The sequence below is a fragment of the Manis javanica genome, chromosome 12 (assembly GCF_040802235.1).
Source record: "Manis javanica isolate MJ-LG chromosome 12, MJ_LKY, whole genome shotgun sequence".
In the NCBI taxonomy this organism is placed as follows: Eukaryota; Metazoa; Chordata; class Mammalia; order Pholidota; family Manidae; genus Manis; species Manis javanica.
The window spans coordinates 63,973,157-63,991,676 of NC_133167.1; the positions used below are offsets into that span (position 1 = coordinate 63,973,157).

Here is an 18,520-nt window from a genome sequence, read left to right on the forward strand (position 1 = left end):
TCCTGGTCTTAGTGAGGGACAGGATCATGCGCAACACTGAAGATTCAAGGAGGAACTGGGGGTTGTGAAGAATAGTAGAGTATAGAGGGCCTTTAATGGCAGGAGGAACGTCTTATTGTCATCTTATGGATAACAGTAACCTAACAAAAAGGGCTTTAGAAAGACTAAGTTATTTGGGTATCGAAGAGGGTAGGGATGGTCCTGGAAGCCAGGAAGCCAGAAAAGGCTTCTGCACAACCTTGGACGAGAGGTGGATGCAGTCCACGCAAAAATAGGGGAGAAGGGCACAAGAAGGAGGGGAAGCAAGTGCTGGTTATGGAAAATGAGGAAGAAGAAGACTTAGACATGATATCAACATAGGGTAATGGTATTAACATCAGCATAAACAGGAAAGCGAGGAGGATTTGGTGGTGACTTGCTTTAGGACACAAATTGCTGAAGGTTTCAATTGGTTAAAAATAAGCTCTAAACTTTCAGAGCCCACCCGGTGGCTAAAATATATTGGAAAGATGGATTTCAGCCATGCTCATTTGATGACATGAGCTAAGTTCTCTCTTGAGCATTTTCCAAAAGATACCTACCAACCAGGGTCTGATCACTTGCTTGGGGGAATCGACTTTCCTCATCCAAAAGTGCAAGTAGTCCCAGGGGTTTCTGGAGGAACATGTCCAGGAGCGGCCGATTGTCCTTGTATTCGACAGGTGCAGTGTCGATGCCCTCATTCTGATATTCCATCTGGAGGGAAATTGATTGTTAATCGCTCTAGTCCCTCACTGGCCTAGGTGCCACCAGGCTGCTTTGTCGTGCATGCCTTTGTCTTTCAACATGGACCACATGTGGGAAACAGGGTGTGATCTATGAGTGCAGTAAAGCACTCCTATGTATTTAACACTGTTGAAGCTTTGGGTTTAAAGGTGTGATCTATGAGTGCAGTAAAGCACTCCTATGTATTTAACACTGTTGAAGCTTTGGGTTTAAAGCCAAACCTACAGGGAGCCTGTGGGAGGCAGCCTAAGCCAGCCAAAGGGATGGCTCTCTGTCCCCAAGCACCAACTTGGTCACTTATAATTTACAAACTGATATGAAAAGGAAGGGAAGCTGAAAAAAAATTTACTTTTGAGACAGACATGGTTTAAACCAGGAGGAAAGCAGACTTCTATCTTCTGCAAAAGAATCATTGCAAACTGGAAAATTAGAAAAACTTCAGACTTCCCAGGGAAATAACTGACAGTTGGAGGCCTTTTGTGCTGGATGGGTGGAGAGAGGAGTGCAATACTGGATTAATCTAGCTCTGCTGATAAAACCAATGCTGATATTTTTACTCCATGTCTTTGTGTTTGTCTCATCACAGTATAGTTTGTGTGTCTTTACTCCTGCATTAAAACAAAGGGCTTAGAATATTTTGTTATTGAGCTACTCATATAGGAAAGGCTCTTGGGGTTGAGGTGGAAAGGAAGGTCCCTACACTTTAGCTTCATACTCTGCTTTACTTACCATTAAACTCGTAGGGGAAAGAATTTCATTTCATGAAAACCAAGAACGTATCTTACTTACTCCTCCCTGAAACACCCCTCCAGTTACTGTGGGATCTAGTGTGCAGGAGATGTGGGATGGAGATGGCCATTTTGGGGCTCCTGAATTCAAGATTATCCTGTGTCATTTTGGACACAATCATAGTTACTTTTAGCTAAATAAAGTAGAAAAGAGCCAGGATTTGGAGCAATATGTATATAACAATGTGGAAACAACTTTTAAATAATGGGCCTGTCACCAGCTCCACTTAAAAGGTACCTCTCCACAGAAATGAAGACCTCTTTTTAAGGCCAAATTTAGACTATTTATTTTGACAGGACTGCCTCACCAGAGGTTTTTCCATCCTTTTGTTTTTTGCTTTTAACTCTTTTACCTGTTAGCCTTATAGTATTTCTGCTTAAAACTGTAAGCAGCTCAGAGACACCTTCCCACCAAGTTTAGTTACTTCAGAATTCGCTCTTACCTGCTCTAGAGCAAAAACATGCTGATTGAAATAGTACTGGATTTGCTCATTGGCGATGTTTATGCAGAGCTGCTCAAACGAATTTCTCTCGAAGTTCTCGAATCCAAAAATATCCAAGATCCCCACATTCATACCATCACCTGCACTACTGCATGAGAGAGAAGAAAAAACCCTTTTTGTTTAGGGGAGGAAACATCCATCTCAGGATGATGAAAATGCATGTGCACATTTGCCATCATATGTTCCCACTCATGGAAAGCACTGTCCTGCAATCACTAAGGGAAGGGACAGTCTGTGTCTTAAACCATTCATTCTTTTAGTCTCCCAACAGTATCTCCAACTTCTTTTTTTTTTTAAGCAGCAGAATACTTTAAAATCTTACTCAGAAGCTCTAAATATAGAGCCTAAAGAGGAACCAGTCTGTTTGAAGGAGCTGGATCTGTTGCTCATTCATTCTTCCACCTTTAAAACTTTACATAAATAGTCTCAGTTGATTCTAAAAACAACACTAAGGGGAGGATATTGTTATCCTCATTTTATAGATGAGAAAACTGCTACTAAGAACAGGGAGCTGATTAAGCTATAGAGTTTGCCCAGCTGCCAGCTAAGCCTGCTCTCTCACATAGTGCACTGTAACAGCTGCCAACCATGCTCCTCTGTTCTTCTGGATTCCATTTTCCCTGTAAAGGGAAAGGTCTGAGAAGTTCACTAAAGGAAACCCAAGAGAGGACCAAACACTTCCTCTGCAAACTGTAAGAGACACTGGAGTCCAAGACAGTTCTCATGAGGCCTCTGCTCCCTGGGAAACTTGCCATATGTTTCTGTCTGGCTGCAGGAGTGTATTGATGTGATTTACAATCCAGCTGAAGAGCCTCCCATACAGGGCTTTGGACATGGCATCTCGGACATCTGCCGCCCTGTCGACAGTGTTGGCGCGGATGATGGTCTCACCCCGAGTGACCACACAGTGTGAGATGAGGGCCTCCTGGAACTCCTTAGGGCTGATGCAGAGAACAGAGGCAGCTGAGACAAAGGATAAGGATGACATCAGAGAATGCAGTCATTCACCCAGCCAGCCAGCCATTCATTCATCCAACACTTATTTAACATCTACTATGTGCCAGGCTCTACGTAGGTACTTCAAAGTCAAAATAAACAAGCCAGATTCCTAACTCTAAGAAACATCCAGACTGGCACAATATCTCCTAAACTGTTTTGAAAGCTTTTCACAGGTGTTTGATGAAAGAAGTGGGAGGAGGTGGTCTATGGTCAAATAAGTTGGAGAAATAGCTGGGGAATATATTCTCCTCTTAGACAGTCACAGAGCAAATGAGTTTATTAAAAGCAGTTAAAGCACTGCAGTTTGACACAGAATACATTAACTTTATTTAAATCAATTTTTTTCTAAGAGGATTCTCATTCCTCATGCCACCATTACTACCTGTGAATTTTTAAAAATAAATAGGTGCCTGCTTTCTTCTCTGGAGATGCTGATTCTATGGACTCAGAGACAATTTCAGCCTCTTGTATTTTTCCAAAAATATGTAGAAGATTTTCAAAAGTAGCCAGTGTTGAGAACCAGTGCCCGAAATTACCTGTCAGGGAATTCTTTTCTGCAGAACACTTATCTGCAGCTCACAGGAGGAGCACTGGTGCTCTACAAGGCATCCCTGGGGAAATACTGGTCAGTGAGGACACCCAGAGCTGGTAGAAGGACCAACAACAACTGCACCGTATTTTACAGTCCTCAAAAACTATAAAAATAAAAAAAACACATACTTTGACAACACAGTGCACAGACATCAAATAATTACCATTTTCTAAAGCTTCAGCACTGGGCACCTCACTTTTATCAGTTTGATGTTGAGAGGAGATAGCTGCAAACTCAATGTTTCCAATGTTCAAAATCCCAGCCAGGATTCTGTACACTGAGTACACCTCCTGGAAAGGAAATCAAGGACCACATTTGGCTACTGCCAGTAAAACCAAAGAACTATTCATACTGTGGTGGAGACCACTGGTTGTCTGCAGAGTTCATCCTCCCCCTTTGCCTGGGCTCACAAACAGGTTTCCCAATCTCCCCTGTAGTTTGGGGTGGCCATGTAATGAGAGACTGTTAACAAGAGTAAGCAGAAGATGTGGACTACTGGGCCCAGCCTCACAGGAGTGAGCACACCTCCTCTGTGCTTTCTTTTCTATTGCTGATGACTGGAACTCCTGGCAACCCAGCCTCAACCCAGCCTCAGGTTAGGATAATCTGAAGCCAAGAATTGCATGGAACAGAGCTGTTCTGCAGTCTGAAGTCTTGCCTTGGAATGCTTACATTAGAAAGAACTGATCTTCTTTGTTCTTTAAGCCACTTTTAGCTAAGCCCCAACTAATACCAGCTCCCAAATTCAGGTATGTTTCTTTCTTCAAAACAAGAGAGGAGATGTGTCTGTAATCTCTTTCAAATATAACCTTTATGAAAGAGTTGGCAGGACATTCATTGATGGTTCACTAGAATATTTTGAAGTTAAGTGATAAGAGTACATACTAATGAATGAGATCAGGAAATATTTAGATAGTTTCACTAGAAATCATCTGCAGCCGTTATATAATAAGAAATATGTGGTCTTCATACCAATTTCTGGCAGAATAGCTTTTAAAGCTGCTGTAATTATCTGAAGGGTAGGGGCGGAAGGAGTGCCCTTTATTACTCAGATAAGCCCCTTTCACCATACCTGAGTCTGTGCCAGTGAAGTGAGTCTTGGAGGATGGGGGCTGGTCGCAGAGGAACAAACATGTGATTAAAGGGTTGGAACCTTTAGCTGGACCCTGGACCTCCAGGGAGGGGAGAAGGGCTGGAGAGTGAGTCAATCACCAGTGGGCAATGATTTAATTAATCAGTCATGCCTATGATTGGAACATCCATTAAAGGCCCTAACTGACAAGGTACAGGGCACTTTCAGGTTGGTGAACACATTAGGGTGATAGAGAGGAGGTGGGCTCCCCTCTCCCAATACCTTTCCTTATACATCTCTGCCATTTGGTTATTCCTGAGTTGTATCCTCTACAATAAACCAGTAATAATAAGTAAACTGTTTTTTTGAGTTCTGTGAGTCCTATCAAATTATTGAAACCAAGTTTGGAGTCATGGAACCCCCAATTTATAACCAGTTCAGAAAAAATAGGAGAACCCAAGGACTTGCAGTTGGTGTCTGAAGTGGGGACAGTCTTGTGGGATGGAGTCCCTACCTTGCATGGTCTGATGCTAACTCTATGTCAGAATCAATTCAGATTGCTAGAGAATTCGTTAGTGTATGGGACAAAAACTCTGCACATTTGGTGTCAGAAGTGTTATGAGTAAAAACAGTTGAGGTGTTCTAAGTCCTATTTTTATATTGAAAGTTGACTATGTAAATAGCATTAATAGTAAAAAAAACCAAGTACATTTATTTATTTAAACATATGCATTTCCTATAGGTGATAAAATGAAATATAGCCAGGAAATTTCTGCATCTTACACATCCAGATAGAGAAAAATACTTACACAAAAAAATACTCAGGTAGGGAACTTGATTTAGCGCACACATAGGAGCAAGCTAATAGGAGCTGTCATTGCATCATTGATAAAGCATTGACCCCAAATCAAGCCTTCCTGTAAACATTATTCAGTATGCCAAAAACCTGAACATAGACTGTAATAGTGACATCTGCTGGATACCTGATAATGCTACAAAGACAAATGTTGATTTTAACTGGAGCATCTATAGATACATATTCTTCAAACTTCTATATATCAAAGGCAAAATGTCTTGTTTCTGATGTCAAGAATCAGTCTTTTAATCACACATTTTAAGAGTGACTAAGGGGAGCATCTGCCAAATGGGTTTTCTGGGACTGGTCTGGCAGCAGCTCATCACCCTGATCAGTACAGCGTGAGCATGCAGTGAGTGAGGGACTCCCAAGAGGCGGACCCGAGGGGGCAAACAGGCTCTAGAGCAGTGAGTTCTGTGTCCAGTGTTTTTATATCCAGTTATTGCAAAAGGTTATCTAAAATTCTCAGTACTCTGAGAAAAAAATTGTATTTCTTCTAATTAATATACACATACAAAACACACACATCATGTGTGGCTGTGCAAGTCATGAAACCTCCTAAAATAAGGCTCCTAGGCATTTCACCACTGAGGTGATCATCCCCAAAGGAAATGGCGGTTCTCACCTCATCATTTCTCTGGCAATATCCTCTTCAGCACAGAGCTTAGACATTTTCTCTTTTAAAGGAGAAAACTACCCATGATATTCAATGAAAACTTTGGGGTCAAACACTGTGCGAATGACTGACGTTAATGGTAGGTTGGTCTCCTTCCTTGGCTCAGAGCTAGTAAGGCAGGGCAGGGTCATGGGACAAGCATCATGATAAACTTTTCCTGCCTATGACCAGGAGGGACTCCATCTTAATGCTAAGATTCCATTTTAAAAAGCAGAGAGTTGAGAATTAAGATTTCTAACATTCTCTGGTAATCAGACAGTAACTCAACAGCCTACCTTAGTCTTAAGTGATATGTCCCCACTGCTTGAGGGTAGCCACTGTCTTGGAGAGGAACAGGGTAAATAAATCTTTTGTGTTGGGTTTATTTAGCAGAATTAGCCAGAGGACTGATCATAGAGGAGAGGAGACATGGTGTCTCACCAGAGATAATCATCTTGAGACCATGTCAGGCCTATGCCCAACAACCTCCCCTCTGCCCTTTGCCCCATTTGAGAGCCTTAAAAGACAGAATCCCCAAACTTTCAGTGGACTCTCAGAGGATGCTCACACTTTCCCTTTTTTAAGTGCATACTTTCAAATGAAGCTTTCTCACTGCTCAAATTATTGCGGTTTGTCTCTTTGCTATTTCGTTTTATTTCCAAGTCTTCACTCTGTCTCCACTTTACTCCTAATACCTACAAAGGGGCTGCTAAGAGCTGAGATTTGGGCCTGCACGTTTCTGCTGCCTGGGTGACATGGACGGAAATGCATCTGTGCGATCTGCTCTTAGAAGCCTGCTTGAAAATCTCCTTTCTTTGGCAAGTTCTCAGAACATAATCCCACTCCATCCGGTGCTCTGTGGCTCCCTCAAATCCTGGAGTGGTAGGGGGCTAATCCCCATGCTGTGCAGATCCAAGCGGACACAGGACGCCAGCTGACCCTGGCTTCAGTAGTTGGCAAGGGATCTGCCCTAGGCCAAGAACTTTCCCTCTTTCCCTTGCACTTTCCTGTTCTCTGCTGCCTGCAAGGCAGCTGCCATTTCCCTGTTGCTCTTGCATTACTGAATGCCTTCCTTACCAACACTCATTTGACCTGTTCAAGAATTCTTTCTCACCCAGAGTCAAGAACCCTCCCCTGTCCAGACTGAGGTTTCTCCTCATGCTTCACCTAGTGAGCAGGGAGAGACCTCCCCAGACGCAGCTGCCCAGCAACACTGGGAACTCTAGAAAGGGTGTCCAATGCTTACCTCATTATGCAGATATTAGCCTTAGGGAGCTCCCTGTACTACATTTCCAGGCTACTCCACTTAAGCCACTTAAGTCCTACCCATGGGCTGATGAGTTCTTCCTCTCTGGTCTCAGAACCTGCATCCATCCCTGTGTTCAAGTCAAAACATTATCCATATATAACATGGTAGGGAACAATCAGTAGTATGTCCACCTGTGGGATAATACCTCCCCCACCCTGTACTTCTTAATCAAATATCTCTCCTTTTCTCCCCACAACCAGCCTGGGAAGGATTTTTCACCTTCTCCCCTTGCTCATTTTCTCTTGCCTCACTTCTAGTTATGGGGCCTTTCCTGGCATCCCTGCCTTTGCTATAGAATCTTGCGGTGATGCTCTATCATCTTTTCATTTTTTACCAGTTTCCAACTTTCTACATGATACATTGGAATAACCTTACTCCAGACAGGAAATACTATCAGCAAGACTAACAACTCCTCCAGCTGGTTTCCCCAGTTCATTGTTGGGATATATGGTCTTCTCTTTGGCTCAAAGACACTTCTCTCACTGATCTAGGTCTTCTCTATTAAGTTGAGGCTAAGTAGAATATTGAGAAGAATCCTGTTTGTTTGTTTTTTCTGTTAGCCTGGAGCTGATTTAAGGAAATCACCCCTGGCCTGGTTCACAGGCATCTCATGGTAGATGTTTCTCTGGTACCCTCCTAGGAATTTACTTGCCCTCCCAGTTTCTCTTTACTTCATTTCTTTTTTATAAGTCTCTAGTTTTTCACCACTTCTGCCCTAAGCACCGCCGGCTGAAGGGCCTTCTCCCTTACAGGTTCTATTACAGTGCCTTTACTCCATTTCCTTTTCAGAGGCTCACAACGTTTGTATTTTAAAAGTCAATGGTTGGTTTACATATAAATCAAGTATAAAAATCAAATGAATAATCATAATTGACCTGATTGTTTATAGTTCATGATGTGTGATCAAAACCGAAAGTTTCTGTGATGACTGCCCTTGCACTGTTCACCATGTAAGAACTTATTCACTACGTAAGACCTTGTTCACCATGTAAGAACTTGTTCGTTATGCTTCAGAAGATTGGAGACTGTTGAGAATTAGGCTTGGGGTTGATTAATGATTGTGCATTGAGTCCCCTATACAGAATTTTATTGTTGTTAACAACCATATGATCAATAAATATGAGAGATGCCCTCTCAAAAAAAAAAAAAGCCAATGGTTGGTTAAAAAAAACTTTTTTTGCATATCAATCATACAACAATACAGTGGTCTTTAAAAAGTTAATGGTTAAGTTCTATTGCATATCATTCAGACATTGAAACTCATCAATACCCCCAATTTATATTTTAACATATGCCCTTCAGTCACTCTTCATCAGTACTCTCCCAAATTCATAATTGATTTGGAAGAAAGGGAAAAAAATTTGCCCTAATCTCAAAGCCTTCTCCCTAACATCTTTATCAAGGATCTGAAGTAAATGTCCAATCTTTACCATCACATAGATAATATGGTAAAAAAGTTTTCATGTCGTATTAAATATAAACAAACCTTAAACTCAATTAATCTAATATGTTACTGTAATTCGTATACCAGCAAGACAAGCATAATATTAAAGAAAAACAGTATGGTTGACTCCAAAAATAGCAGTTGAAAAGCACTGATCTTCATAATGGTGTTCCAGATACAATCTCCCTAAACCCTACAGGAAGTATCATTGTTAGTAAGGCTCCCTCCACCAGGGAAATTCCTTCACCATAAACTCAGGGTCGAAGTGCTTATTCCCATACTTTTGGCTGGTGTCCCAGAATTAAAATTCATGCTCCTGAGTCCATACTAAGAATTGCTACTTACAATTTTGCTTTAAGGGGAAAAACTGAAGAGGTTCCTGCAGGGAACTAGTGACACTGTAAGAAAGGATAGGGACCATAATTTTTATTAAATTGACCAGTTCATTTAAGCTCTGTCTACAAATGTCCCTCAGAAAAACTTAAGAAAGAGTTCTGTTACCTCAGCTACCTGGTGTCTGCTGCTGGCTACACTCAACGGAATCTTCCTGAACTTCGTCAAACTAGTCTGAGTTTATACACATAAAGTGAACTGAGGTTAATTTAACATAATGGTTTGTCGATAGAAACATAGACAAGGATATAAGCAAACAATTTAGAATCAGAGAGAGAAGATCCAGCCTCTTCCTTTCCATTTTCAAGGTTGGTTTATTTCATATGAATTAATGTGGGACATGATGAACATACATACATATACATAGAATTAAATTCTGGTTATTGATTTAACAGTCCAGACCAGGCACAAATCAAGGATGTCTATCACCTTTACCTTTCTTTCTTTTCATATTTATTCATGTAGTCATTCATTCATTTCTACTATACTTTTTTCTACAAGGGTTAAGGATGGCTTACTTCAAGGACACATACTTAGAATATTTAATATCTATTGTTTTCAATTTTGTTATCTTAAAATAGCACCTGTTTTATTATTATTTGCTGTACATTTCTATTATTAGAATAGAACCATTATATATTTTCTTTTAGAGCTAGGACAAATCTCCTCACAGTATCTTGTAACCATCTTCGTTCTCATCAGAAGCAAAGTATTATTAACCCTATGGCTGATTTCTCGATTGTTCCTGTACCCTTTTAAGGAAAGATACCCCTAAACACTTGATATGACTCAAGTGACTTTAAATGGCTCTACTGCCATCTCCACCATGTTTTGACCCCTCTGGTGATGAATTTTTTATAACAACCAGCTCCATAAATTAATAGCCATAAAGATCCTTTAACAATGCTGGAACCTGTTTAATTGCTCTCCTCTAAGGAGCCAAGGAAAATATATTTCCATTTTTATCTGACCTTTGGGATTTTCCACTGTCTATCAGTTTCATGTCTGTAGGAGGCTGACAGAGAAAATTAACAGGTGGCTAGAAAAAAGAAAGGTATTATTATGACTAAAATCAAACATGCTGAGAAGGGGAGGGCTGGGTAAACTCACTGGATTATAGAAGCAATCCTTTATCCAGAATGGTTGTGCCAGAGTAACTCGAGTGTTTTTTAATCTTGTCCCTTAAGATTTAACACTCTCACCTACCTCCTAATCATTCACCTCCTTTGCTGGGAAAACAAAAGAATCAGTGTATTTTGCAAAATCAATGGCAGGAAGCCCAGAAACTATGACATAAATGTATTACAGAATAATATTTGAACCTAGGGTTATAAAAATTTTCTGTCACCCCTGGCATATTTAATAGAGACAGGTTGTATCTAGTAAGATAACAGCAGTACAGTACTTAGAGCTGTAGTTAATAATGTGCAACTGTGCACCATGGAGAAGGAAGTGACTTCATGGAAGTTGAAAAGTTTTAATTAATTTGTCTTGGTGTACAAGCAGCTACTTGCATTCCTGTACACAATTCATTTTAATGGTTGGAACAGCCCCAACTGGGAACAGGGCAGCATTGTTCTGCTGTTGGCTCTCACTGTTGTAATGGGCCAATGACAAAGATAACAATTCATAGGCACATGCACTTACAGCACTCCTATTTTAATATTCACCTGCACATCCTGTTAAAATGCAGATTCTGATTCATCCATTCTTGGATGGACCTGAGAGTCTGCATTGCTAACAAGCTCTCAGTGATGACAATGTTTCTGGCCCTTGGATCACATTTGGAGTAGCAAGACGTTATAAACCTGACCAGCATGGCATATAAAAAGCAATTACCCTGCCTCAAGTTAGAATATTCACATCTTCACTCACACTGATCCAAGAAGAATATTAACACTTGAGTTTCTTTTTCTCTTGACAATCACTTACCTTCTCAGTGAAACCTATAATCCTGAAGCAATGCTGAATTGCTTCAAATTGTCTTCTGTAAGACTCCTTGGAAGTTACATCATACATCACTCTTCCAGTCTCATCAGCTATGTACCTAAATGGAGTATGACCAAAGAGAATGAGCACTGACTTGGCAAATGGCACCCCAAATACCATGGCATCATTGGGCTCCTTTTTCACCAAAGCATTTCCCTTATAGTCAAATCCTGCAGTGGAATAATGGTGCATATGGCTGAGTAAAATGGCTGTAGGTGAGTTTTTAAGCTTTCTAGAAAATGCAAATGGTGAGATGTAGTTCCTACCCTCTCATCCTGAATTTTGCAGATAAAGAGACTGGTCAGCATCCGGTTGGGAAAACAGCACCATTTATTTCCAAGTTTTGTCAATTGGTAGTTGTGCATTCATTAAATAAAATAGAACACTAAAACACCTGACACTTACCTAGGAGGCTTTTTCTCAGGAAGTCTGAACTCAGGAAGTTTCTTTTGGTGATAAAGACCAGCATAAATATAGTAAAATATGTGAAAATTTTTCTCTCCCCTGAAAAAAAGGAGGAGGGGATATTACTGATAACATATTCTGGATTTCCCCACTCCAAGTGATTTATACCATTCCTTTCTGTGCAAAATATTATTCTCTAGTAACCCTGCATTTTCAGGCAATTAAATATGCTATAACCCAATTACAAAATAGTAACTGTGATAGGATTAGTGTAGTACTTGTCACAATGTCACATTATTAAGCACATATTTACTATGTGTAAAGAGGTATTTTACACAAAAGGAGATTTTAGAGAATAGAACACTTACAGGTAACAGCTCAGGTTACACATGTTTAAAGAGATCTTTCTATTGCAGCCCAGATGACTCTGCACCTGTACTACATGATATCCAGCTTAAAGAGATCAGCCAATCTACCTATTTTACTGGAGCCGCAGACAGGAAGCTGCTTGCGAGTTGTAAAGCAAGTTAGGGAGTGGAATTGTTCCTACAACTAAGGTCGCCACAATTTCAAATTTGTATTCTTTGAAATATAATTGAAAATGGCATGCATCAGTCCCCCTGGTCTCCTGCTCTCCACCCTCTTTTGGGGCCCCCCAGCCAGGATTCTTTCAGAGAGGTGCTACTCTCAGTGGGGGACACACACTCCTGTCAATTTATGGTGAGATAAAGAACAGGAAAAGTACAGATCTAGAAATTTTACAGCAAATGACACTGTCATCACATCCAAGAGTATGATAATTTTTCTAATAAATTCATTATATTTTATGAAGGTAGGGGTTCACAGTAGAGTGAGGATTTTTAAAAAAATGGGTCCTTCAGCAGATTTTGGCAAATCCTCACTTTGGCCAACTTAGCTCTGTGTAAAGAAATCTTATCTTCTTTCTACTCCTTGCCCCTGTCTGTGACATTGGCCCTACTCTTCTCTTCAGCTTCTTCTGGGTATCCTAGTTCTACTCATCCTGTTGAGGCTCTCTTGGTGCAGCTTTGTCATGCCCTGTATTCTCGTCCTGCCGCTCCTTGCCATTTCTCGCTCATTTGTTCCCTCAACTGATAATGTCATCAAATGCCAGTCATGGCAGGCACTGCACCAGGTTCAGGGATACAGGGCTAAGAGGAGTCATGCCCTCTGGAACTTCTCTCCTAGTGAGGGGCTTAAAGGAGCAGCAAGGAGATGTGGGATGAGGGTTTTGAAAGAAACAAACAAGGGGCTGAGATGAAGAATAATGCCAGGGGATGAAAGTTAGTTGTGTCAAGTCAGGGGAAGTACTCTGAGGAAATAACCCTTAAGCCAAACACTGCAGCATGGGAAGGGGAAGACATCCCAAAGAAAGGCAGCAGAGGCCCTGAGCATGATGCTAGCGAGAAGGCGGTGGGCGGGCAGCCGGGGCCAGCCCACACAAGGCCCTGTTAGGCCGTAAAGAGGATTTTGTTGATTAAGCAACTGGTGTTCTGTGTTTTAAACTGGAGCCAGGGTGCACTGTAAGTGTAGAACATGAGTAGATGTGTGTTAAGAAAAGTGCACTGCAGCCACAGGGTGAAGATCGAATCGTAAGAAGCCCAGATGAATGCAGGGAGACCAATCAGACGGCCAGTGGGGAGAGCAAGTGGCCTGGATAGGGTAATGGCTGTGATGATGGAAAAGAGTAAGCTTCACGGCCCATTTTGGAAGAACAACTGAGAGAAATGAATGAGGGTGGGGAGGGAAAGGGAGCTGGAGCCCGCCTCTGAGGTTTCTGATTTGAGTGTCTGGTGCTGGTAGCACCATTCACTGAGATAGGGCAGCCCTTGCAGGGCTTTATGAATAAGTATGCCTGGAATGAACGTCACTTGTGCAGGCTTTGGCTGACCCATTTTGGTCTTACCTTCCTGTAGTTTTTTTGCCAACACCTCTGGTTCTCAATTCTTCCAAGCTTTGCCTACTAACATCTATCCTAGCATAAATCCAGTTTGATTTTCATCCCTGTAACTACCAAGTTTGGCTAGGTTTTGTTGCAATAATGAACATCCCAAGATCTTAGTGGCTTAACTCAATGAAGTGTTCCTTACTGTTCTGAGTACATGTCCATTGAAGGCCAGCAAGGGGCCGGGGTGTTTATGCTCATCAAAGGCACAAAAGGGCCAGGATGATGGAGTGTCCACCATCTTGCACTTTGCCAGAGACTCTGAAGGATTAGCCATTAAATGTTCATTTGCCAGAACTGGTCATATGGGCACATCCAGCCACAGGGCATCAAAAATGGGAATCCTACTATGTGTCTGGGGAGAGACAGACTGAGGTTAGAAAGGTTAGATGAACAGGACTTGCACAGACCCCACATTCTTCTCGTCCAATGTTTTCAGTCTATTTTACCTCATCAGTGTTAATATTTTGAATAAATTTAATAATAATAATGTTATGGTATATTAGGTACCTATTATGTTCAACTTCTACATTTGGTGGAATTACATATCATCTCATTCAATTCTCATAATAGCCCCATGAGACTAACGTTATTATGCCCTTTTTGCATGTGGGGAAACTAAGACATAAGGATATTTATATCAAGTGACATAACTGCAATTAGAACCCTCCTCACATTATTTTTGTAAAAGACCACTTTACATTTGAAACCAGAAAGCTGTATTTTCCATTCTGTCAAAGGTAGGTTCCTAAACTTTAAAATCATCCTAATTTTGGGAGAAAGAAGCAAGAAACCTCATTAAAATTAATCAAGAAGCCACAGGGAAACTAATATGACTCCACTCTTTTTTTTTAAATTTGTTTTATTTTTCATACTAGCCCTATACTGTGGGGAAACTGCAAGCATCTGATAGCAGGAGATGCTCAGGTTCTTAACCTGAACAGGGCCTGGATTCTTCTTGCACAGTATCTCTCAGATCCATCAACTCTTCACCTCCGTCTCCACTACCTTAGTCCAGGCCAACATTCTCTCTCACATGGATTCAACAACAGCTTCCGAATGGTCTCAACACGATCTTTCCTGCCTGTTCTCCAGTCTGTTCACCCCACTGAAGCCAGAGAGATCACTTCAAAATGCAGGTTGGGTTCGTAACTCCCCTGCTTGAAAACATTCAAGGGCTTCTTGCTGCCTTTAGAACAAGGCTCAGAATTCTCAGCTTTGGAAAAGCCCTGAATAATCGGGTCTGTCTCACCTTTTCTCCCCTCTCCCATCCCATTCCTGTCCCCACCTCATTGGCTAACTCTTAATGACCCTCAGGCCCTACAGTAGCTGTCTCCCACACAGGGAGTGCCCCCCTTGGACAAGGACATGTGGTCTTCCTTCTCCTGTTTTACCTTCATAGCACCATGCTTTGCTTCCTGGACTTACCACGGTGGTTCTGTACTTAATTTTATTCATTAGTTTAATGCTGGTGACCCTCCCCTTGGGCCTCCCCACCTCCCATCCACTCCAGGCCCCTTGAAGGCTGGAACCTTGTGTATTTTGTTTATTTTGTTTACTCTTGCAGCTCCAGCAGGCAGGGAGTGTGACACTAGCATACAGTAAACCTCTGATAGATAACTACTGAACAGTGCATGAATGGAGTCATGCTCCTGATGAATTTTTCTCTGCAACAGTAATAATAATAATAGTATAGCTAGTCCTCTGATAACATGTGCCATACCAGGTAATTTTAAAAGTAATTTTATATAAATGAACTCATTAGTCTTCACAGCAAGCCCATGAGTAAGCACTAATCTTTTAATCTAGGGGGAAAAAATCAGCATGTGGAATATCTTTAGTGCTTTTCCTCTGTAAACAGATTCAATTTAAGAGACTTAATGGTTTTTACAAGTATTTGCAATGTTACTAAATTCTACCTGATAAAACCAACTCAGAAGAAATAGACACACTGGTCCCAGAGTACTCCCATCCCAGCCCTATGTGATCTTCCTGCAAACATTTTTAGGTTGGAAACTTCCACACATCCTTTGCTTAAATAATTCCTTGCTCCTGGGAAGGCAGAGGGTGGGGCACAGATTGCTAAGAAAAAGGGTGAGAATGGAGCCATGAAAATTTCCAGAGCCTCTTGGTCTATACTGCAGAGCAAACAGTGATGAAGTAGTGCACCTACACTGCCTGTTTTATGACTCTGGATTTTTCAAGAAGATATTCAGAGATTCTTGCTCCCATCACAGCTCCAGTTGGTGTAAACATCATTTCCAGGTATTTTCCAAAACGGCTGGAGTTGTCATTGATGGCAGTGCATGCGTTTCCAAAGGCTTCCACCAGGGAGTTGACTTGCAGAATTTTCTCCCTCAAGGTCTGATTATTGGCCTGTACCAAACAGACAACAATCAAGAGGAGCTTCCAGAAACATTACTCTAGCAAAGTTGCCAGGCATCCTGCCCTACCCACAAAATTCATATTATTCTTTTAGGAAGAGCTCCATTTGGGGAAATTAACATCTACTTCCAGCATTGTTTTCTCAGATAAGCAACAGGCCAGGTGCATAGGCATCAGATGAAGCTAGATTAGGTCACGGCCACAATTTACTTAAAATCCTTGACAAATAAATGCCTAAGCAGTTTAGAAAGAATTTTTAACTAGAGAGATTCTCTAACATTTTTCAATCATTCATTATAGTATTCAATAAATCTCATCACTAAAAATTATTGTTTTTTTCTTAGTGTTACTGCAGTAACTTGGAGGGTAAGTAACTGCTAGACCAATTGTAAAATCATTCCTCCAATGTCCATTTCACCAAGCTGGAAATTTCTGTTTCCCTCAACTTTTGCTCAGACATTTCTATTTTCCAGTCCTTTAATTACCTTACTGACTCTCCCTGATCATGTTCTTAGTGTTTAACCACTTTCACTACTTAATGGCTAAATGTTTCTATTAGTTCAAAAACATGAAACATTATTTGCTGATAATCTAGTAAATTCATGCTGGCATTATTTTCCTCACTATGTGAAAGAAGGATGGCCTGCTGACTCCTCAAGAGGCTTAACTATCAGGAGATAAGCACAATAAAGACAGTAAGTTTTTAGGAGACCCCTAGTAAAAACCACTAGTCCATCATTTCTAGCATATGCAGTCACTCTGCAGGGACTTCGAGTCACAATACGTAAACTGGGTGGTCATACCTTTCCCAAGAAAGTCAAATGCTGAACAATCAGGTGGGTGCTTTCTGTCTTCCCAGAGCCGCTCTCTCCACTGATGACAATGCACTGACACAGAAAATGGGGGACAGTGAAGAACTCATAGCACAGTGAACAACCTGCATGTTAAGCCATGATTTCATATTACATCAACCACTGTACACCTTAAGTTTTCACTAAACACTGTATCTTAAGAATCTGTCCATTTCATAACCTAAGAGTTTCTCTGACCTTTTCACAGCTGCTTGTGCTCCATTGCACAGATATACCAGAGTCTATTTAACCAGTCCCATATTGATGGATATTTGAGTTTTTTCCTTATGTTATTACAAACAATACTGCAATGAATAATCCTATACACTGGTCATTATATTTATATGCAGGCTCATCTGTAGAATAAATTCTTGTAAATGGATTGTTGGACCAAAAAGTAAATACATTTGCAAATTTGATATGTACTGCCAAACTGCTTTCCTAAGGACTATACCAATGTATGAAAATACCTGTTCTCCTACAACCTTATTAATAGGTTATGTTGAATTTTTGCTCATCTGATAGGCAAAATGTAGTATCTCAGTGTAGTTTTAATTTGCATTTCTTTTATTCTGAGTGGAGTTTAGTTATCTTTTTGTATGTTTAAGGTCATTCATATTTTTTTTTTTGTGACCAGTACATACCTTTACCTAATTATTTTGTACTATTGATCTTTTTATCATTCCTTTCTAGGAGCTCTTTGTGTATAAAGGAGATTAGTGGGTTCAATATAATAAAACACATTTTTGGTCTTTGTCTCTGTTTCCCGTCATGGAGCTCCTAAAAGCCTTGGAGTTTCCTGAATGTTGGGAGTGATAGGAGCATCTTTTGTTACTCACAAGCAAGTGCCTTTCAACCAAACCTAACTAACTGCTGCCTGATGGTTTCAGGTAGAGGACGATGGAGGCTCCTCAGCAGAAAGACCAACCACATGAGTAGAGGGTGGGAACTTTTAGCCCCACCATCCCAACTTCTAGGAAGGAGAGAGGGGCTAGAGACTGATTGAATCATAAAAACTCTTGAACAACGAGATTCAGAGAGCTTCTGGTGTGAGCATGTTGAGGTACAAGGACAGGGTATGTCCCGAGAAGGCATGGACACTGTGCACCACCCCCACCCGTTTCTTGCCCTATGCGACTCTTGCATTTGGTTGTTCCTGAGTTGTATTATTTATTCTAAATGTAAGTGAGGTGTTTTCCTGAGTTCTGTGAGTTGTTCTAGTGAGTTATCAAACCTAAGTGGGGTTGTAGGAATCTGTAAGGTGGGCAAAAATGTAGACACACCATTTGCAGCTGGTGTCTGAAGTAGGGGTAGACTATGGGACTGAGTCTGAACCTGTGGGGTGTGTGCTAATTCCAAATAGGTAGTGTCAAAATTGAATGGAACTGAAGTGTTGTACATCGAGTTGCTGTCAGAGAAGTGGAGAACTGGTTGGTGTTGGAAAAGATACAACATTTGATATCAGTAGTGCTGTCAGAAAAAAAGATACCACAGTGTGGCATCTTTATAACTTGAGAAACACATTTATCTCTGTCCATTTACTTCCTCTCT

The 18,520-nt window shown here is 41.0% G+C and overlaps 1 protein-coding gene across 3 annotated transcripts in view; it reads right to left on the minus strand.

Moving 5' to 3' along the window:
• MYO3B (myosin IIIB) overlaps positions 1–18,520 on the minus strand; it is a 462,595-nt gene that overhangs the window by 255,070 nt on the left and 189,005 nt on the right. For 2 of the 3 annotated variants that reach the window (XM_073218709.1, XM_073218710.1), the window contains 8 exons: positions 16,922–17,005; positions 15,907–16,109; positions 11,771–11,869; positions 11,309–11,423; positions 3,811–3,937; positions 2,809–3,019; positions 1,997–2,144; positions 582–735 (listed from right to left, as the gene is read on the minus strand). In XM_073218709.1, the coding sequence (XP_073074810.1) occupies positions 582–735; positions 1,997–2,144; positions 2,809–3,019; positions 3,811–3,937; positions 11,309–11,423; positions 11,771–11,869; positions 15,907–16,109; positions 16,922–17,005 (1,141 nt within the window). The other variant, XM_073218711.1, reaches the window with a different exon arrangement.